The sequence below is a fragment of the Ochotona princeps genome, chromosome 29, assembly GCF_030435755.1.
Source record: "Ochotona princeps isolate mOchPri1 chromosome 29, mOchPri1.hap1, whole genome shotgun sequence".
NCBI lineage: Eukaryota > Metazoa > Chordata > Mammalia > Lagomorpha > Ochotonidae > Ochotona > Ochotona princeps.
In genome coordinates, this window is record NC_080860.1 from 11,805,751 (window position 1) to 11,827,834 (window position 22,084).

General features: G+C 54.2%; 2 protein-coding genes across 3 annotated transcripts in view; one reads left to right on the forward strand and one right to left on the reverse strand.

Annotated features, from left to right (window-relative positions):
- SART3 (spliceosome associated factor 3, U4/U6 recycling protein) overlaps positions 1 to 7,470 on the reverse strand; it is a 33,632-nt gene extending 26,162 nt beyond the window's left edge. For both annotated transcript variants that reach the window (XM_004591909.3, XM_058656469.1), the window contains exons 1-2: positions 6,594 to 7,470; positions 78 to 204 (exon numbers count right to left, since the gene is read on the reverse strand). In XM_004591909.3, the coding sequence (XP_004591966.2) occupies positions 78 to 204; positions 6,594 to 6,926 (460 nt within the window). In that variant the 5' untranslated portion in view covers positions 6,927 to 7,470. The remainder of the gene's footprint in view (positions 1 to 77; positions 205 to 6,593) is intronic.
- Positions 7,471 to 7,843: 373 nt separating this feature from the next.
- ISCU (iron-sulfur cluster assembly enzyme) lies at positions 7,844 to 13,255 on the forward strand. The gene is made up of 5 exons (XM_004591910.4): positions 7,844 to 7,999; positions 9,246 to 9,359; positions 10,046 to 10,156; positions 11,158 to 11,236; positions 12,774 to 13,255. The coding sequence occupies exons 1-5, from the start codon at positions 7,862 to 7,864 to the stop codon at positions 12,854 to 12,856; spliced, it is 525 nt and encodes a 174-aa protein (XP_004591967.3). The 5' UTR covers positions 7,844 to 7,861; the 3' UTR covers positions 12,857 to 13,255.
- The last annotated feature ends 8,829 nt before the right edge of the window (positions 13,256 to 22,084 follow it).

Genomic DNA, 22,084 nt, shown 5'->3' on the forward strand with positions numbered 1-22,084 from the left:
ATCTGATTCCCAGTAAAAATAAATAAATCTTAAAGTGCTCCAAGTTTCCAATAAAAAGGCATTCCAAGTACCGGTACCTTCAGTCAGGGGGAAGATCTCGCTCATCTTCTGCCGGGCCATCCTCACTCTGCTCAGCTCCCCCTCCAGCCGCAGCAGCCGGATGAGATCCACGTGGCAGTTATAGTCATAGACGTTGATTGACAGCTAAAAGCAAAGTTACAGAAGTAGAAGTTACAACGTCATCATTGAGATAACAGAACCACTGGTGACAATGCACTTGCCTGTCACTAACAGGACAAACGTGCCCCATGGGAGAGCCACAGAAACGGCAGCACCAATGATGCAAGATGCATCCTCAGAGACAGGGACGGGCGGCAGTGAGGATACCCTGGCTGCCTGCCTCCCTCATCCGGAGCACCTGCCTACAGTCCCACAGCTCGACTTCCAACCCCAGCTTCCTGCACTGCCGGGGAGGCAGCTTGGAACGGCATTTGACCCCTGCACCCACCTGGGACCCAGACTGAGTGCCTCATCCCTCTGTCCTGGGCCTTTCCCTGCTTTGGTGCACATGTGAGGAAGTGACTGAGCAGAGGGAAGATCCCCGTCTCTGCTGTTCTGCCTTTTAAATAAAAATCAGGGCCCATCACAGAAGCCTAGCAGCCAAGTCCTCGCCTTATACACACCAGCATCCCATGTGGGTGCCAGTTAGTATTCTGGCTGCTCCACTTCCCATCCAGCTCCGTGTTTGTGGTCTGGGAAAGCAGCAGAAGACAGCCCAAAGCCTTGGGACCCTACACCCATGTGGGAGACCCAGAAGAAGCTCCTGACTCCTGGCTTCGAATAGGCTCAGCTTCCACCATTGTAGCCACTTGGGGAGTGAACTAGCAGACAGAAGACGTTTGTCTCTCTCTCTCTCCTCTCTGTAAATCTGTCTTTCCAAGAAAAATAAACGAACAAATACATACAAATACAAATCCATAAGGCTGATTAGATACAAAGCAGGAGGCTCCCTCAAATTTGTTACAACTCCTGTCAGAAGAGGCTCAGATCTCTCTGAAACAAAGCAGTCGTTCTAATGGAACAAATAAATGCTGTGCTCTTAGGCAAGCTATTAACTTGTTCAATATTTTATTTCCTCACTCACAAAATGAGGATGTTATCTTTCCTAACCAAGTATTGGTCTTTAGCACACTCCAGGCACACCGCAAGAGCTTTTACTTTACTGAAAAAAGACAAAACTCCTCAGTGGACAAACCAGTGTGGCAGCTGTTGAAGCCCAGGGGCTGGTGTAGGTAAAGGTTTATTTTCACATTTGAAATTCTTCAAAACACTAAACAAATCACAGCAGCTGCAGAATAGCGATCACACACCTGAGTCAGAGGATCACAAGCCGACGTTCCCTTAAAGGAACAGACAGAAGGTGGCACCCCAAAGAAGGAAACACAAGGCAACACAAGGAACAGGGAGTCAGTACAACTAACCGCCCCCTCCACCCTAGTTTTCTTAATTGTATGTGACGTGCAAGCAAGCATGTTGAAGGCCAGCTGAAACATTTTCAGGAAGATAGTTAAATTAAGTGGGAATAAAAAAGAGGGACCAAAGAGGAAGCAAGCGTCCAGCAGAACAGTTCTCCCACCAAGCCTACCGCAGCACCCAGAACAACCATCGTAGCAGCTTACCAAAACAAAACAGAATCCTAAAAACTGCTCAAACAGCCCAGGAAATGAGAGAAACAGAAAACAACAAAAATGGCAAACCTCAGATCTAACATGTTAATAATCATCTTAAATGCAAATGGTCGGTCCAGCAGCTAAAGTCCTCTCCTTTTACATGCCAGGATCCCATACGGACGCCAGTTCTAATCCCGGAAGCTCCACTTCCCATCCAGCTCCCTGCTTGTGACCTGGGAAAGCAGTCGAGGACGGCCCAAAGCCTTGGGACCCTGCACCCACGTGGGAGACCTAGAGGAAGTTCCTGGCTCCTGGCTTTGGATCAGCACAGCTCCAGCCGTTGTGGCCACTTGGGGAGTGAATATCGGATAGAAGATCTTCCTCTCTGTCTCTCCTCCTCTCTGTATATCTGACTTTGCAATAGAAATAAATAAGGAAATAAATCTTTAAAAATTTTTTTTCAAAATATATAGACCTGAATACAAATGAAAATATGGGAAAGCAAACGAAGTGTACTACAGCTTAACTCGGAGGAGGAAAGGAAACTCAAAGAACTAAAATCAATGTCTGAAAAGAATTATACAATATGACCAAGTAGAATTTAATTCCGGGGATACAACGCTGTTCAATATCCGAAAAGTAAGGACTACAAACCACAATATCCAAACTAAAGAGGAAACATTCCAGCACCAACTGATGCAGTACATGCCCTTGACAAGATCCAAGTACTATCTCTTGGGAATACAGGGACTGTCTCAACCTGAACAGGAGCAGGAAGCCAAGCATGTCACCACTCCTCAAGCTGCAGCCTGCACGGCGAGGAGTACCAGGCGCACAGCCTGGGAAGCAAGTGTCTGGGCTTGTCAATGGCAAGACGGTCTACATGAAAAATCCCAAGGAATCAATTTTATTTAAAAAAAAAAAAAGCCCAAGAATAGGTGAGCAGAGCAAGATCACAAAACACAAGACAAAGGTGCAGAAGATTAACAACACATGCAAGCCAAAATTAGCAACACACTGCCAGTGCCATTTACAGCCACTCCCCAAACATGAAATCCTCAGGAGTAAACTTCAAACCTATATAGGATCGGCATGCTGAAAAATCCCAACACTACGTGCAGAAAACAAACGCATGAAAAAATGTGCAGATTCAACCAGCAAATGCACACAGGGAGGAAATGCTCTCCAAACTGACTTAGAAGTTTAACAAAACTTTTAATAAAAACATTTATTTTCCTTGAAAGTCAGAATTACAGGGAGAGAGAGAGAGCTCTTTCAGCCTCGGGTTCACTCCACAAATGACTGCAACAGCCACAGCAAAGGAGATGAAGCCAGCTTGTCCCGTCTCCTGGGAACATGGCTCCAAGGCCTTGGCCATCTGCCATTGCTTTCCAGGACGTGAGGATGGAACTGAACCACAATGGAGCGAGACTCAAACAGGTACCCACCCACATGAGATGTCGGTGCTGCAGGCACAGGATTAGCCAACACACTGGCCATCCCTAATGAAACTCTTAACCAAAATCCAAGGCCTTTTTGCAGACACAGACAGGCTTATTCTAAAACCTACGTAGAGGGCCCTGTGCAACAGCGTAGTGGTTAAAGTCCTCGCCTTGCACACGCTGGGATCCCATATGGGTGCCGGTTCTAATCCCAGCGGCCCTGCTTCTCATCCAGCTCCCTGCTTGTGGCCTGGGAAAGCAGTCAAAGATGGCCCAAAGCCTTGGGACCCTGCACCCACGTGGGAGACCCGGAAGAGCTCCTGGCTCCTGGCTTTGGATCGGCACAGCACTGGCCGTTGTGGCCACTTGGGGAGTGAATCAACAGATGGAAGATCTTCCTCTCTGTCTCTCCTCCTCTCTGCGTATCTGACTTTCCAATAAAAATAAACAAATCTTTTTAAAAAATCTACATAGAAGGGCACAGACCCTAAAATACCTAAGCACTATTTTGAAAAAGAAAAGATGGGAGAATAATTCTGCCTGATTCTGTATCCCACCCCCATAACCAACAATCCGTGTGTGAGATCAGCAACAATACCCACAGCAACAGGTAAGAGAACCGAGGAAGGGATTCACACACACAGGCCCGATGTGATTTGCCAATGATGCACAAGAAAATCAATGAAGGAAAAAAAGTCTTTTTCAAGAAATGATGCTCTTAGAGCTGGCACTGTGGCACACTGGCATCCCATATGAGCACAACTTGGAGCTTCACTTGCTCCACTTCCAATTCAGCTCCCTGCTAATGCTCCTGAGAAAGCAGCCAAGCACCATCAGAGTGGCTGGGCCCCTGCCACCACTATAGGAATCAGGGATGGAGTCCCACGCTCCTGGCTTCAGCCCAGCCCAAACGCAGCCACTGCAGCCATCTGGGGAGTGAACCAGCAGAGGGTTCTACTTGGTCTCTCCTTTCTCTGCAACACTACCTTTCAAATAAAAGAAAGAAATCTTTAAGAAAGAAAAGGCACTGGGCTAGCTCAGGACATCAGGGTCCCCATCTCTGCTGACTCCAGGTTTGTTCTATTGTGACCACAGGAGCTGGGGTAAAGTATGGTGCCGAAGCAGCCTCACTTCTGACCGGCCCTGCGGTTTAAGTGCCCGAGTCAGCAGCAGGCTTCGGCTCCTGCCTTCAGCTCCCTAATGCAGATCCGGGATGCAGTGTACAGAAGAGATGGCTCAGGGACTTGGGGTCTCCCACAGGAGAGGTCTAACCTACACTCGCAGCTCCCGCCTTTTGGGCACTGGGGAGTGAGCCAGTACACTGGGCACACAGAACAGCACTAATTACAGCAGACGGTCTTCCTTACTCCCAGGCACAGGGGCTCTCTGCCAGCCAGCCAGCCTCACACTGGGTGTGCAGCAAGCGGGAAGTGGGGAACCCAGGAACGCCCATGCGCCTCTGCTCCAGCAGGAACACCACCCATCGCCAGCACACCAAAGGCCAGACGTAACCAAAGCTGAGAGCCTACCTCTAGGGCAGTCTGGGGCCTACACCCCTAGTTCCTAGGTCACAGAACAAAGTGGACACGATTAGGAGACATGCTATGCAAGTACAACACTCACACAGGGGGACGGCACCCGGCTGGGCAGGCCTCACACAGCACCACACAGTAAATGCACACAGGGGGCGGGCCTGCCGTGGCCCAGCACCACCAGGAACACAAGATGCAACGCAGAGGCAGCTCAGCCAAGACCCAGGGATCCCCAGCAGCTTGGAGAAGGGGTCACGCCCATACGTCCCCAGGAACAGCAGAGACAAGGCCGAAGCAGACAAGCAAGGGGAGGGCAGGAGAGGGAGAGCAGGCAGACCTTTTCAAGGCACTTACTGGGTGCCAAAGCAAGCCAAGAGCCACATGCACACGTCAGTCAGGGCCTGCGACAGTCCTGGGAGGAGGCCTGATCCCCACTTCCAATTCACCAACTGCCGTGCTGTCCTGTACCAGGCCCTCCCCGCCGAGTGTGCAGCCGGGGTCCCCACGTGGCCAAAACAGCTGTGGGCACCTGTGACTCCACTTCCAGCTTCAGCGCATGTACACGTACACACACACACACACACGTACACACGAACACACACACACACAGCAGGAACTTCTGAGGCTGCCAAAGACACCGGAGCAGAGAGCCAAACGCCCTGCATTCGCCAATGCGGCCGGGCCAGGCTTTCTTCCTCAGCTGACTGCGTCTCATAACTATGGCCTCAGCGCTAAGGCAGTTGGGAAAACTGAGTGAGGAACAGAGAGTTTTGTAAAAACCGGGAAAACCCGTCTCCAAAACCCAGGGCGGGCCCGGCGGCGTGGCCTAGCCGCTTAAGTCCTCGCCTTGATCATGCCCGGATCCCATATGGGCGCCGGTTCTAATCCCGGCAGCTCCACTTCCCATCCAGCTCCCTGCTTGTGGCCTGGGAAAGCAGTCGAGGACGGCCCAAAGCCTTGGGACCCTGCACCCACGTGGAAGACCCGCAAGAGATTCCTGGTTCCTGGCTTCGGATCGGCACAGAACCCGCCGCTGCGCTCACTTGGGGAGTGAATCATCAGACGGAAGATCTTCCTCTCTGTCTCTCCTCTTCTCCATATATCTGACTTTGTAATAAAAATAAATAAATCTAAAAAAAAAAAAAAAAACCCACGGCGCACACAGGGACAAAGACATGGCCAGAAGCGCTGCAACTCGCCGCCACTGGCCTGCTCCCACCTGGTCACCTTCGGAGCCCCGCCCACCCTGGGTGGCCTGAACCTGCAGGACCTCCCGTCGGACCCTGACCTCTCCCCGAGGACGTCCTTCCTACTCAACAGGCGGCTCTGTCTCCCTTCCCGTCCCAGCACAGTCAACACATCCAGGGGCTGAATTCGCTGAAGAACACGAACCATGGCCGCCCGCCTCTAGATATTGTTGAAAGTGGAAGCGCTAGCCTCCGCCCACCCACAGGGTGCAAAACTCCCGCCTAGCCCTGCCCACAGCTCCATCAACACCGCGGTGCCCTTGCAGATGTGTGTGAACACGTCACCTCCTTGCTTGCAGGGCCCCCACCGCCTGCAGCTGTAACGCCCTCAGACACCAGGGCGCTGCTACGAGGCGCGCTGGACACTGGGTTACAATGACCGTTAGGACAAATACACACACACACACACGATTAAAACAATCCCACCTGGGGCGTCCGCTCGCGGAAACCTCTCCCTTCCCGGCTCGGCTAGCTCGTTCCCTCCCACGGCCCTATCCGACCGTCCCAATCATCCCTACAGCTTCACCCCCAACTTCCTAAGATCCAGCTCCGACCTCCAGCAGACCTTAGCCAGCGGGGAGCTCCGCAGCGGGTTCCGACCACGCTTGCAAAGCACCGGGCGCGCGATGGACGGGAGCTGCGGGGATGGACACCGCCGAGGAGCCCCGCGCGCGGGCCGGGCTCTGCGCACCCGCAGCCCACCTGCTCCTCCAGCCGCTCGATCTCCAGCTGGTTCTTCTCCTCCTCTTCGTCGTACTCCCACTCGTACTCCCCGGGGGAGCTCTCCGCCGAGGAAGCCATGGCGTACTCGTCGTCCCCATCACTCTCGCTCACGCCTTCCTCCTGCCGGTCCCACTCTGGCCCTATGCTCTTGCACGTCGCGGCGGCCATGGCCCGCGACAACACCTTCCTCCTCGTCCTCGCCGCCTTGGCCTCCTCCTCCTCCTCCTCTTCCTCCTCCTCTCCCTCGGCCTTGGGCCCAGCCTCGGGCTCAGCCTCGGGTTCCGAAGCCGAGGTTGCAGCCGCCGTCGCCATCTTGCGCTCCCGGGGGGGGGGACTCCCGGGTCTTCCTTCGGCCGCCGAAGACCCGGCGCAGGTAGTAGCTGCCCGCGGCGCGCCTGATCAAAAACTCCTCTTTCTTGCCACCGAGAGGGTAACGAGGAGCTCCAAATGACAGAAAAAAATAAGCACATGTACGCAGTTCGTATTGTTTTTAACACGCTTGTAGAGGCTTCCGTCAGAGACAAATCTCATCCGTGTGGAATGTCTTCCGCCACAACTTGAGGCAGAAGTTGGGTCCTTCGACAGGAAGTGAGAGCCATAAAGGGATCAGCGCGAACTCAGTCGTGAGGGGTTTGACGCCATCTTGAGAAGGTCAGCTCTGTGGGACCGGGACCGTAGCCCAGTCTCTTCAAACGCTGAGGGAGCGAGTCTGGAAAGGCACGATCGATCAGTCTCCCCAACCAAAGGGGTTTCCGCTTTTCTGCTGGGCCCAAATATGTTAGTATTTTTCCAAGCTTGTAAAATCATATTATTCCCGAAACGTCACATTTCTGAGATCGGAAAATACTAGTGTGGGATTTTTTAATGTACAACCTTTCTCACGACCAAGCTGAAGCGCACAGGAATGGTGCGGGGCCCGACGGTCGTGTGTTACTTAATCTGCGTTGCGGATAAACACAAGCGTTCCAAAGTGATGGTCCCCGACGGGAGGCCGCGGAACCAGGGTTCCAACTGCGGGTTCTCTCCGAGCTCGGATCCCAACGGGACGTGAATTCTGACACTACGGAACTCTAAAACTGCGCGGGAAGAAAGAAGGCAGCCCCGGGAGGCCTCCGACACGTCCAAGCGCGCTCTCGGACCCTCAGAGCCGCCGCGAACCTTCCCGCGCCTTCGCCCGTAGCCATGGCGACGCTCAGGCCGCGGGGACGCGCGCCCGGCGCAGGCGCGATGACGTCGGCGCGACTCGGATGGCGCAGGTGCAAGCCGGCAAGATGGCGGCAGCTGGAGCCGGCCGTCTGAGGAGGGCGGCGTCGGCCCTGCTGCTCCGGAGCCCGCGCCTGGCCGCCCGGGAGCTGTCCGCTCCCGCCCGACTCTACCACAAGAAGGTAGCAGGGACGGGGCCCGAGCGGCCCAGAGGGACTTAGGCGGCCCCTGGTAGAAGTGGCCAAAAGGGCAGCGGCCATCCGCTGCCACTCTTGTGCCTCTCTTCGCTAAGAGCAGCTGACATTTCAAAAAAAAAAACCAGCTGATCAGACGGCGACTCCCGGGGCAATGGGGGCTTCTCCTCCGCTGGCCGCCACTCGCTGCGTCCCGGCCGTGGTCGGGGGTCCTGTCTGAGCGGGGACACAGCTCGGCTCGAGCTCCCTGGCCGAGGGACCTTGGGCAGTTCGCTGCCCGCACTCTGTTCTCACAGTGTAAAACGGGGTCCCCGGCAGGTACCCCAACTGAACCCACTGTTGGGGCGCTGTCAGATCCCAGGATCGCGTCGGGGGTGTGGGGTCGTACCCCATGGGCATTTGGGGGGTTTTCTGTTTTGTTTTGCTTTGCTTTGCTTTGCTTTGCTTTTTTTTTGTTTGTTTTTGTTCCTTGGCGAGGGTAAGAGGTGTGGGGTGCAGCCCTTGGCGGTGTCCCCGAAGCGGAAAGTGCCCTAAGCGTGCGACCCCTTCTCCGGGGTCAGCCAGCTGACACGGTCATCTCGGGAGGTCTGTGGTCGGATGGGGGGTGGTGTGCCTGGGGAGGTCGGGGTGCTGGCTGGCAGGCCGACATGGAAGTTACGAAAGCTATTGGGCAGTGCGAGTGTGGGGTGGATGTTTGTGTGGCGGCCTCATGCCCGCCCGTGTGTGTGTGTGTGTGTGTGTGTGTGTGTGTGTGTGTTGACTTTTTATTTATGAGTTTATTTTGGCTTGGAAAGAAACCAGGGCTACCAGCCCGGGGCCGCCAGGGGGCGCAGCTACACCAGGGTGCCCAGAAATAACAACAGCCCTGGCGTGGTTTTTTATTTTGGGAAGACAAATGGACACCTTCTCTATCTAGCACTCACGGGAAGTCTCTGAGGAAGCCTTCCAGCCCTGGGCCATAACCAGCTGCAGGATTCTTAAATATTTAGTTATCATTAAATGTTCTTCCAGAATGGATTGTATCTGAGAACAATCCAGTGGTGGGGGGGGAGGGCAGAGAGGGCAGAATCCGAGTCTGAAGGAGCTGGGGTTGCAAGTGCTTGTCACGGACGCCTGTGTAGGCTGCCCTCCTCCAGGGAAGTCGGGTGAGGACCTGCCCGCTGGAGGCTGCGAACGGCATCAGAGACCAGTCCCCATGGGGTGATCATGAACTCTCCCTGCCCTCTCATTTCAGGTTGTGGACCACTATGAAAATCCCAGAAACGTGGGGTCTCTGGATAAGACAGCCAAGAATGTTGGCACTGGCCTGGTGGGGGCTCCTGCTTGTGGGGATGTCATGAAATTGCAGGTACCGACTGCTTGGCATTGATGCGGTGGTGGGGGTGCTCGCACACACGTGATGCAAACACATCATTTGGTGTCAGATTGTTGCAGACCCAAGCGGGGTCTCCATCGCACTTCTGCTACTGTGTGGGGTTTTCTTGAAGACAGACCCACCTCGCTTCTGTCCTCGCCGTATCAGCCTAGGTTCCCACTTAGTTGAGCCGAAGGTGCTGTTGCCTCATGTGTCTCCCTAGCCCAGAAGCATCCTGAAGGAAGCAGCTGGCACTCTGGATGAACCGTAGCTTTGTCCATAGTCTCCTTTCTCCTGGTGGGCAGAGGGCAGCCTGCTGGGGACTTCTTACCAACCTAGGAGAGCAGGAAGCAGGGCGAGAGGGAACCACTCCATGCAGCTCAGTGCCCAAGGAGAGTAGGACTAACCGAGCCCTGTGAGGAAGCCTGCCTCAGTACTTACAGCAGGGGGACGTGCCCACTATCTGCCAGCAGACTTTGAGGCCAGAGCTGAAGGCAGCGGCCAGTACGTGCAGCAGCAAGGCCTGTGTGTGGGTGTTGCCATGTACTTCATCACGCTTTTCACCCCTGTCCACTCTGAAAGAAAGCAGGGTCAGTAAGCAGTGGTTTAACCCAAGGCCAGGATGGCACACCCTGAGTTCCTGGGGAAGACCCCAGAATCACCACTTCATTCTTTGCTAGATTCAGGTAGATGAAAAGGGGAAGATCGTGGATGCCCGGTTCAAGACATTCGGTTGTGGCTCAGCCATCGCCTCCAGCTCCTTGGCCACTGAGTGGGTGAAAGGGAAGACGGTAAGGACTGGGGTTCCCACCTGCCACCCAAAGGGGCAAGGGCAGCCGGGGCCAAAGCAGATCACCGCTGTCATCCACAGATACCATCCCTGACTGCGTGTCGATGATAGGCCCCGCAGCACTGGGCATTACCTTGGAGGTGGCGTCTGGGTTTTGCATCGTTGATCAGTTTGATTTGGATGTTTGAGTGATGTGTCAGCGCTCATAAATGCCATAACAATCGGAGACCAGCTACTTAGGGAGGAAAGAGATTTCTAAGTGGCTCCCCAGGCTGGAGATCCACCTGTACAGCGGTCTGGCAAACAAGGATGAGGCCAGTGAGTGAGTGGTGTGCAGAGCAAGTAGCTCAGAGAGTCAGTCACCACTATAGCCTCAAGAGAAGCCAGCCTGCAGGGCCTCCCCGCCACCCACACCCCCAAGGGATGCAAGTAGGGAGCTGAGTCAAGACGTGACCTTGAGTACAACCAGAGCAGGTGGCTCTAATGTGATTTGCTGGGACAGGACCTAGACAGGACCCTGCGCTCCTGGGACCTGGGCATCAGGGAGCTCGGAGTTGGGATCATAAGGTGGGTCAGACCTTCCTTTAACATTGAGAGTCTCCCCACCACCACTGGGGCTCCTTACAGCAGAGGGACTTTGTTCCCATCCCGGTTGCCTCCCATCATCCCCCAGCGCTGTGCACAGGGCTTCTGCAGGCAGAGGGGGTGTTTACCGAGAGCCATCCACCCTGAGCCTGCAGAAGCAGCAGAGGAACCCACCTACTCCCACCTCATCAGAACAGAGACTTGGGCACCATCACCGACCCCATCCAGGTGGAACCCAGGTGTGTGCCTGGTCCCCAAAAGCCCCGGGGTGGAGTGCTAAGGACCCAGTCACTAAACAGCATGCGTCCCCACCCCTAGCCAGCGCTGAGGTCTCCTGGACCCCACCCACCTCTGGGCCAGTGGGCCATCGCGTGATGCAGCTTCACTAAAGCCACGTGTGTCTCCTGTGCCTGTCAGGTAGAGGAAGCCTTGACCATCAAGAACACAGACATCGCCAAGGAGCTCTGCCTCCCACCTGTGAAACTGCACTGCTCCAGTAAGTCGGCCCGCCCAGCCCTGTGCCAGCCAGCAGGGACTCTACACTGACCAAACTACCAGAGTCCTTTGCACCCTTGTTCCCAACAGCCATCTCAAAGGGTCATGCCAGGAGCTGGTGCACCAGGCCATGTACTGAACCCCCCGGGACTTATTTCCAAACTGTGGTGACACCCTCAGGCCCACAGCAGGAGCCTTCACACCCCTCTTGCAGACAGGGAAGCTAGCACTCACCTTAAGTCACCCACGTCACACAGAGTTCATACCCTCTGCCTTAGTTGTAGAATCTTTGTTTATTTACAAGGCAAGTTAGAGCGGAGAGACAGATCTTCCCTCCTCTGGCTCATTCCTCAGATCATTGCAATGGCCACAGCTGGGCCAGACCTAAAGCTAGAGGCCAGGAACTTCATTCAGGTCTCCCATGTGAGTAGCAGGCGCCCAGGTACTTGGGCCATCCTCCACTGCTTCTCCCAGGCCACTAGCAGGGAGATGGAGCAGCTGGGACATGAACCTGCACCCACATGGGATGCTGGCGTGGAGGTCTCCCGCACTACACAACACCAGCCCCTCACTGCAGTCTGTTGTTCACCTGTTCACTGCCACCTAATGTCGTAGCACAGTTAGGACCAGCAGACAGACAGCAGCCCTGCCAGCGGCCTGCTCACTGAGTCTCCTCACTTCCCCCGCAGCCGCTGTTGCTGTCAGGGCCTGTCTGCTGAGTGACTGAGCCCACCATCCTGGGGGAAAGCGACGTGCCACAACCCCCTGCTAGTTGTCCCCTGCAGTCCTGGCATCAGATCTAACACTTCTCCCAGTCCTTCTCTACCTCCTCGGGCTGAGAAGCAGTGCCTTAGCCCTGGGCAGGTCCTGACCACAGGAGCTGAGCATGAGCAGAGAGCTGGCCTCTTGCCAGCAGAAGACACGGGAGCCAAGGCTGCGCTGGTGTGGGCTTCAGGAAGCCTGCCGGGGTCCTGCCCCACAGCTGGGCTCGAACGTACCATGAGAGGCCATGGCCTGGTGACCTCTTCGCCTTACCCTGGTTTTGGGGACCAGAAGCCTTGAGCTGACACTCTTGCTTGCTGGCTTCCTGCTGTCAATCCAGCTTTCTCAGCATTCCCCTCTGCCTGACTCCTGAATCAAAGTTGCCAGCATAGGATGTCAGGAGGGTGGTGGGGCAGACCACATCCACTGCCCCGGCCACACTGACCTGCACTAGGCCCACTGGCCAGTAAGCGTCAAGTGCTTCTGTGTGGGAATTCACGATGCAAACAGCTGTGCCTGTGCTGCATGTGTGATGCTTGCTCTAAGTCTCCACCCCGTGCCCACATGGAAAGCTGACTGTCCCGTCTTTCCAAGGGGGAGGATCGGTTCCATAGGCTGCAGAGCAAACCTCGGACTCCAGGCACTGAACCCCGGGCTGTCTCCAGAGCTGCCCCTGGCTCTCCACACCCCAGCACCCAGTCCTTTCCTAGCCTTCCCAGTCCCTGTTCCCATCGTCAAGGCCATTTTTTCAGGCTGTCTCCCTGCGTTCCTTCTAGTGCTTGCTGAGGACGCCATCAAAGCTGCCCTGGCTGACTACAAACTGAAACAAGAGCCCAAGAAAGGCCAGGAAGAGAAGTGAACCTATGGCCTCCGGCAGGTGGCGCCAGCTGTGTGCTCCCGCATGGTGCACTCACCCGGGACGTCGGGAAGCCTGCTTTCCCTGGGACAACTCACAGCCACGCACGCTGCCTGCTGCTCCCCACAGCGACTTTACACCCCTTAAATACACAGTGTCCTTGCTCTGAATCCTGTGCTTGCTTTCAGCCACATTCCCTGCCTTGTGTGCTGCCTCAGGACTGAAGTGGGTGACAATGTAAAGTTTCCATGGCTTCCCCACCCAAGTCCATAAAGATCTCATTTTGCTGAGAATACCTTAGGATGCCTTAGTCTTGTTCGAAGGAGCCAGTGATTGTACATAGAGCTGCATATAAATATATATATATGTAGAATAATAAATAAAAGGATGTGAGGCAATGGGTTTCTCCAGTCAGCCTTGTTGTGGATCCCTCCCATACCCTGCAGGACTGCTCAGGCCTCGTGGGGTTCCCAGAGGCCCACCCAGGGGGACATCACACTTGCCCCGGGAGCTTTCTGTGTCCCACACTTTACAAGACACGGGAGAAAGAAGATGGCCTTTGGTCTTTGCCAGATAAAACACTGTCAAAATGAAAGTGTGTCCTGGCGATTCCTGCCGTCACTCCACTCGCTTGGCACATCCCAATGTCTGAGAACCGTTGGCTGGGATGACACCCTGAAACCATGGACCAAGCGCCAAGATGTAGGTAGGAATGCAGGTTTCTATGCCCAGGACGGGGGCTTCAGGTGTGGCAGGCGACCATAGCACCCATACCAAGAGACCCCCCCCAGGTGTCGCATGGAGGTCAAGCCACTGTGAAGGCACTGGTGCCCCTTCTCTGTCCTACACTCTTGTGAGATGTGAGTGGCAGTGGTTCATTCAGATCTGTGCCCACACAGAGTACCTGTCACCCTGGCACGGGTTGAATCTGATCCCCTTCACTGCTGTTCTCCCCACCCCTTCTCACTTAGCACAGTCATGCCAACTGAGATGAAGACAGCCTAGCTTTCAAATAAAAACACACTCAAAGAAGGACAGTCATCGTCAAGCCTGGGACTGCCCAAGACAGGTGCGTTCCTCCTGCTGGTGGTTGGTATTTCTGTTGAGGCCTAGGCTGACTGCTTTGGAAATGTGCCATTGCTAAAACTTCTCCAGGCCCTGGTGAAGGCCACAGAACTTCAAAGCTGCCCCCTGCACTGGCTGTGGAGGCCGGCCGCAGAGAGAGCCTGCTAGACTCTCCAAACAGGCTCCTTGTGGGACCCCGCAGGCTCGCCCTGGGTGGATCCTAATTCTATGGTGTGGCCACAGTTTCCCCACGGGACACACTTTTGGTCATACTTTTTTTTGTTGTTTAATTGTTGAGACAGTTCTGTCCAGGTTAGAGTTGAAAGTGATTCCTGCCCTTCAGAAGTGGCTCCACAGCCGCCCAGACAAAATGAGAGGGATAGCCCGAGCTCCTCTAAGGGCGGGTGTGCAGCTAAGGTTTAATTTGCTTCGGATTTGCGGCTCTACTCAGATGAGTCTGGTTACGGCCACACGAGGGCGTCGTGTGCCCCTCAGTGAGTTCAGCTCTAGGGGTTTTGCAGTCCCCAAGCTGGTCTTAGCATCTCTAGGTATATCTTCCTGCTTCACAGCTCACGGTCCACTCAACCACCCCTTGAGGTGGGCCTTGTTCTGGGCAAGGACATGGGCTGGCAGGGCCACCTCGAGCCAGCCCAGCCACTCAAAACCCATGCTTCTGCCTGTCACCTGCTGGAAGGACTGAGTGATGTCACAGATTCACCCGGGACCCTCCCAAGAAACGATGAGGACAGCCCAGTGCTAGCAAGCACCCACGGCCAGCCCCATCAGCCTCACCCCAGCTCCACTGCAGGCATCCAGGAGCCCGCCTAACCCCAGTGCCCCAAGAAATGCCATGCTGTGGACTTGGGGCCTGGGGCACGGGCTACCCCACCCCCACTCCTGAGCTCATGTGCAGCCACAGGTGATGGCCACACTGGAGCGCTGTGCACCTTAACTCGCTGGAATTGATTTGGTGGATCCTCATGAGAACTCCGACTTCCCTGTCTCCCCCCCAACCCACCTCCAACCCTGTCTCAGCTGAGGAGCCCTCTCATCCCTGGCCACATTGGGGTCTCCCCACCTCTAGCCTCACTTTTGGGAACCTCAACAGGGCTGCCTAAGCGGTCCCCCTAAATCTGTTGTAACCCTAACTCCCCATGCCACCCTGAAGCTGGCTTCCAGGCCTTCACCCCTGCTGTTCCTCCTGCTAAGAATACCCTGGCCGTGGCCTTCCTTGACCTATACTGAGCCTCATCTTAGGCACCCACTAATAAGATAGGCAGGTGCATAAGTATGTGGGTGAGTGATGGGTGGATGGGTGGGTGAAGGGACACAGGGTGGGCAGACGAACAAAGGATAGTTGAGATGGAGAGAGGAAGGGATGAGTGTATGAGCAGATGGACGGAGTAATGGCTTGTTTGGATGCAGGGATGGAGAGAGGGAGGGCTGGGTGGGCAGGCTGAGGGAAGCATGCATGAATGAGGAGATGGAGAAACAATGGCTCTAGGAGATGACAGGAAAGGGACAGGAGAGCCCATCCCACCCCTTCAAAACACCGTACCACAGCTACCACAGCGTCTCTCCTTTAACCTTTCCTAATTGTTCCTCCAGGATTGGGGTGTCTCAGGACCAGTTCTTAACACATTTGATCTCACAGAAAGGACTATCCTTTGAGAATGACTTGTCACCACAAATTTGACATGCTGCAGCCCTGACCCCCAGAGTGACTGTGCTTGGAGATGGGGCCTCCACCAGCAGCTGAACCTGCTGTTACCTCAGTCCTGGCCTCCCCAGACTCGAGAATTGTGCGGCAGTTTCTGTTGTGTGAGCCATACACAGCCTGTGATGTGTCGTGTAGCAGCCTGGCTGGTGTCTCATCACCATCACCATTTTCATCATCATCACTGTCACCACCATCACTGAAGTAGTCAGATTTCTTTTTTTTTTTAAAGATTTATTTATTTTTATTACAAAGTCAGATATACAGAGAGGAGAGGCAGAGAGGAAGATATTCCATCCGATGATTCACTCCCCAAGTGAGCCACAATGGGCCGGTGTGCGCCAATCTGGAGCAGGGAACCAGGAACCTCTTCCGGGTCTCCCATGTGGGTGCAGGGTCCCAAAGCATTGGGCTGTCCTCCACTGCTTTCCCAGGCCACAAGCAGGGAGCTGGATGGGAAGTGGAGCTGCCGAGATTAGAACCGGCGCCCATATGGGATCCCAGGGCGTTCAAGGCGAGGACTTAAGCCGCTAGGCCACGCCGCCGGGCCCCAAGTAGTCAGATTTCTATTCCTTTGAATCCAACATCTGGGAAGGAGCCAGTTAGAAGGGGAGAGTTTATCTCAGAGTTTAGGGGTTCACAGCCCCAGTGGTGTGATGTCTGGTGGAGGGTGGAGATGGCCCACGGACACAGAAGAACAATCACATAATGAGCCAGGAAGGAGACAGAAGCAAGCCCAAGCTTAGCTTAAAGAACCAAAAGGGTTAGTACAATGGCTCAACAAGCTCATCCTTCACCTTGAAGTGTCAACTTCCCCTATGGGCACCAGTTCATGTCCCACCTGCTCCACTTCCCATCCAGACTCCTGCTTATGGCCTGGGAAAGCAGCAGAGGATAGTCCAAAGCCTTGGAACACTGCACCCATGTGGGAGATCTCAAAGAAGCTCCTGGTTCTTGGCTTTGGAGCTCCTCAGCTCCGGCTGTTGTGACCATTTGGGGAGTGAACCAGTGGATGAAAAGTCTTTCTGTCTTTCCTTCTCTCTGTAAATCTGACTTTCTGATAAAAATAAATAATCTTAAAATAAATAAATAAATAAAAAGAACTACTTCAAATGGCAACCCCCTGAGGACCAATGGACTAAATAATGACTAGACTATTGATTAGTTAATCAGATCGGTCTCCACCTTTAATCCAATAGCCATTAATGTAAGACCTTGGGAATCAAGTCTCTCAAAATGGGCCTTTGGAATAACATCCAGCTATTGCCATACCTTGTAACCACCTTCACTACCATCCTCATCACGACTGCCACTACCACAGGGCTGGGTCCCCAGAAAGCAGCCCCTGACATGGAGACCAGCATGCTGGGGTTTATCCAGCAGTATTTCTGGGACCAGCACCTGTGGAAGGAGATTAGGAGAACAGGATCAGCCGAGACAACAGCATCAGTGCTCCAACCAAGGCTTCAGTCACCGCCATTAAGATCCCCAGTCTCTTAGCAAACTTTCCCAGTGTTTTTTATAGGGAGCGGAAGCCAAGGGAACAAGTCTGGGATTGACGGGGCTTCTTGACCTAAGTATGGCTTGGGCAAGTCTGTGTGCCCCTCATCTGGCCTCCTGGGGACCTGCTGAGAGATGATGGCTGCAGGACTGAGGCAGAACATGTGGATAAAGTGTTCAGTGCAGCTGGGAACTCAGGAGGTGCTAAGTGTTCACACACCCACAGGGATGGCAAAGGATTTGGCCTTACATTATTAGTCAAAGCAACAGCTTCCCAACCTCACGCTCTCTGAGCTCCCAAGGTCCAACCTGACCCAGGCTCCACCGCTCTCCCCCCTCCCTGGTCATCAAACCCTCCCAGCTCATCCCCCACCCACTACCACCATCAGAGCGCTGACTACCTGCCTGCAGTCCTCCTCCCAGCATTTAGCAAAGCTGCCTGCTAGGCCTGGCATGTTGGCTCAATGGCTAAATCCTTACCTTGCAAGTGCCAGGATTGCATAGGGGTGCTGGATCACGTCCTGGCAGCTCCACTTCCCATCCAGCTCCCTGCTTGTGGCCTGGGAAAGCAGCAGAGGATGGCCCAAAGTCTTAGAACAGAGCATTCATGTGGCAGACCTGGAGGAAACTCCTGGCTCGTGGCATTGGATCAGCTCAGTTCTGGCCATTGCAGCCACTTGGGGAGTGAACCAGCAAATGCAATATCTTTATCTCTCGTTCTCTGTAAATCTGATCTGCCTTTCCAATAAGAATTAAAAAATCTTTAAAAAGGAAGGAAGGAAGGAAGGAAGGAAGGAAGGAAGGAAGGAAGGAAGGAAGGAAGGTAAAGGAAAGGAAAGAAGAAAATAAATAAAAGCTGCCTCCTGCAACAAGGTCTCTCCCCCAAACACCCACTTCCATACAGGCTCCCCATATAGGCTCCCCCATCACATCACCACCCTTTTTCGGCCTCACAGCATCTTGTGGTCACAGGTTTGTTCTGCTCAGTGTCCAGAATGGAGCCCACGCATATTAATAACACATGGCCTCGCCCCAAGGTTCCCCTCACCCACAGTCAGGGCAAGAGACCCGCTCCCACCCCTCAGGACAGCGCCCCACCCTCTCTGTTTTGTATTTTTTTGTCAGCACAGTGCTGGCCACAGCAGTGAATCTCATGACCCCAGATTTTCTTCCAGCTCCAACACAAAGATTCCACGGACTTGGACGGCTCCTTTTAGCCCAGAGCCGGCTCACGCCAAGCCATGATTCATCTCTGCCGATTCTTCTGCCACCAGCCCTTCTCCTCGACCCCAGAGCCAAGAAGAATTCCCCCGCCCCCTTAACCCCCACCACTACACACCACTGCCCAGCCCTCCTGCCCCAGCCCAGGGAGGAATGCCAAGCCCCTCAGCCCTCCAGGCCTGTCTGCCACCAGCGTTTTAACCAACCTCAGAATGTCTGGGCTCCATCTGGAACAACTTGGGGCATGCCGGGGGTGGGGCGGGGGGAAGACCATGCAACCCCCTGGGATTGGCAAGGAGACACCGCAAAGCTAGCTGACCCAGCCAGCCTGCAGCTGCCTCCGCCCTGCACAGTGGGGACAGACAAAGAGGAACCAAGAAAGTGTGCAGGAGGGAGACAGACTCATCCCAGGCAGGGGGAGGGAGGGGACTCTAATCCAGTGCCCCACAGCTGACAGGGGGAGGCTGTCATTTTGGTAGAAGCCCACCAGCATTTAATACACCCCAAATCTTGGCAATGGCGGAAGAGAACTACAACCAACATCTTGGCCACCAGCACAAGTTCACAAGCGTCCTTGCTAGACAAGGAAATGCATGAGCATCTACCACTACAATGCTCCCCCGACCCAGGGAACATCTGTCACCGCTTCCTCTTCCCCTACCCCCACACCCCTGACACCCAGAAATGAACAAGGAGCAAAGGAGGGAGAGACATGAGTCTCAGGTCCCGCTCACCAGCCACCCCATGGATGCAACATTATCATTCTTTTCCTAAATGTTAAAACCAATTTCTTGGAGAGACAGAGCACCCGAAATACCCAAAAATGGCTCCCAGGGAGCCAGGAATTCAATCCAGGTCTCCCAGGCAGGGTGGCAGGAACGCAGTCACCCAAGGGTATGTGTGAGCAGGAAGCTGGAGGCAGCAGCCTTGACCAGGAGTCAAACTCAAGTACTCTGATATGGACGTGGGCATCTTAACCAGCAAGCTGAATGCCTGCCTCCTGGAGATCATGCTTTTTTTAATTGAAAGCTTTCTTTACTTGAAAGGCAGAGAGAGAGTAAAGGGAGAGAAAGAGATCTTGCATCCACTGACTGACTCAATTAGCCACAACACAACGCTGGGGCTGGGCCAAGCTGAAGCCAGGAACCAGGAACTCCAGCCGGGTCCTCTATGTGAGTGGCAGGGGCCCAAGTTCTTGGGCTATCTTCCACTGTTCTTCCAGGCACATTAGTAGGGAGCAGGATGGAAAGTGGACTAATCAGGGCTCGAACCTGCACTACCATAATGAGATGCTGATATTGCATGTAGGCTGTGTCTTAATTTGTTGTGCAACAGCACTGAGCCCTGGACATCACTCCTGAATCAACAGCAAGCAAGCAAGCAACTGGCACAGAGAGCTGCCTGACCCTTGCCTCTCTGGGGCACTTCGAGTCTTGGTTTCCCCATCCGCATCCTGAACAGTGGGACTGGAACAATCATGTGCAAACCACACTCTGCTGAGCCCTAAGGGGCCTAGCTGGGACAAATGAGGGCAAAAAGGTGACCCTTGCTAGCCCACCTCCCTTCAGAATACAGGTCTGTGTCCTGCCCACCGCTGTATTCCAGCTTATTTGAGCAAAGGATTCTCTGGCTCAAAAAAATGGAAAAGCAGTGCCACCATCCTATATGGGCACAAGTTTAAGTCCTGACTGCTCCATTTCCAGCCCAGCTCCCTGCTGATGCGTCTGTAAAAGCAGAAGATGGCCCAAGTGCTTGGACCTTTGATACCCACGTGGGAGACCTGGAAGAAGCTCCTGGCTCCTGCTGTCAGCCTGGCACAGCCCTGGCTATTATAGCCATTTGAGGAGCCAAACAGATGCCCCCACCTCTCTCTCTTCCAAATACTTTAAAAATTTGGGGGGCCCAGCATGATAGCGTAGCGGCTAAAAATCCTCGCCTTGAGCACACCAGGATCCCACATGGGTGCCGGTTCTAATCCTGGCAACTCTACTTCCCATCCAGCTCCCTGCTTGTGGCCTGGGAAACCAGTTGAGAATGGCCCAAAGCCTTGGGACTCTGCACCCACGTGGGAGACCCAGAAGAGACTCTGGGCTCCTGGCTTTGGATCCACGCAGCATTGGACATTGTGGCCATTTGGGAAGTGAATCAACAGATGGAAGCTCTTCCTCTCTGTCTATCCTCCTTTCTGTATATCTGACTTTGCAATAAAAATAAATCTTAAAATACATATTTTCTTTGTAGACATATCCTCAATGAAAGAAATTTCAGGTTAAAAAAAAAAACTTTTTTTTTTTTCAGTCAAAGCCTCAGACCACTCACTGGATCCTTTCCCACACTGAGGAGCTCACAAATGGTTCTGTGTTCTCTTCCTAAACATCCTTACCCACCCATTCTAGCACCCACCTGGAGGTAGGACAGAACTGCCAGATCAGAGGGCAAGAGCATATACAACCTGGAGAGAGGCTGCCCTATTTCCTTCCGATAGAGACACTTCGCTCCCACCCCAGGCCTGTGAAGGCAGTGTGAAGAAACAGCTCTGGACAGACGCTCTTATCTCAGCCAAGGTCATGGGAAGAATTTTGGATCCCTGAGCTCCCATCACACGCCAGACTGGGGGAGTCAGGGGAGGCAGGGAAGGGACCTGCCTTTTATTTAGATTGGACAAAAAAGAAAGAAATTCCGGAGAGGGAGAGATCTGGTTTTGGGTCCTAAGGGGCTGGGAGGGTTCCTCAGGAGTGTCCTAAATGGGATTGGAAGGCTTGGGCTCTAGGCAAGGAAAGAGCTCCCAAGCCCTTCTTGTACAAGCTTTGAGCTCCTGTCAAGGGCCGGGGCCCTGGTGTAGTAGGCAAATCTTCCACCTGCGGCACCACCATCTCCTGTGCACACCAGTTCAAGTCCTGGCTGCTCCACTTCTGATCCAACTCCTGCTAAGGGCTTGGGAAAGCAGTGCAGGATGACCCCAGTCCTTGGGTCCCTGCACCCATGGGTGAGACCCAAAAGAAGCTCCTGACTTCAGGCTGAATCAGTTCTGACTGTTGTGGCCATTTGGGGAGTGAACCAGCAGTTGATAGATCTCTTTCTCTCTTTTCCTAACTCTTTCAAGTAAAATAAATAAATAAGAACTATTTATCTGTCCTCCTAGCTCTTCCCACAAGGGCTCATAGTCATGTACCACCCTATGAGAACTCAGGGCCCAGAACCTTCCACCTCCGCAAAAGCCAACTCAGTCCCATCTCCCCTTTGCCAGACACACAGCTGAGGCCCAGAAAGGACAAGCAACTAGTTGCAGGGACACGGCCTGGGACGGGGCAGAGCCCAGGGAGGGGACAGAGCCAGACTTGGGTCTGAACTGCAGGGACCACAGGCCCTCAGACTCTGAGCACCTGCTGATGGGCAATGTCTTGGGCAGGAGTAAGCGCAACCTGGACCTTGGCAGCCCACGACCTTGACAGCCACATTATCTGTGCACTTGAGCCTCCCTCTCCCCATCCCTAAGGGCGGGGGTCGGAGATACACAGCCACTCACTAGGCCCTGTAAGAGGCCCACCTCCTGCACGCAGCACCAGCGTGGCTTTGCCGCTGGCCAAGGGCCATGTGTGCACTCTGAACTGTTTGTGCAGACAGGAAAGGCCTGACCCGGCAACCAGTTGTGGTCAGGCCCTCTCGGCGGCTTCTCCTCTGGGCGGATCACGAGGGACCAGCTGAGCACCGTGTCCAGCCGTGCAGGC

Excerpts from the sequence above, each read along its gene's own strand:
- ISCU (XM_004591910.4), top strand. The coding sequence starts at position 7,862 with ATGGCGCAGGTGCAAGCCGGCAAGATGGCGGCAGCTGGAGCCGGCCGT. Across the intron at positions 8,000-9,245 it reads CCCGACTCTACCACAAGAAG|GTTGTGGACCACTATGAAAA; the intron begins GTAGCAGGGACG and ends CTCTCATTTCAG. Across the intron at positions 10,157-11,157 it reads AGTGGGTGAAAGGGAAGACG|GTAGAGGAAGCCTTGACCAT; the intron begins GTAAGGACTGGG and ends TGTGCCTGTCAG.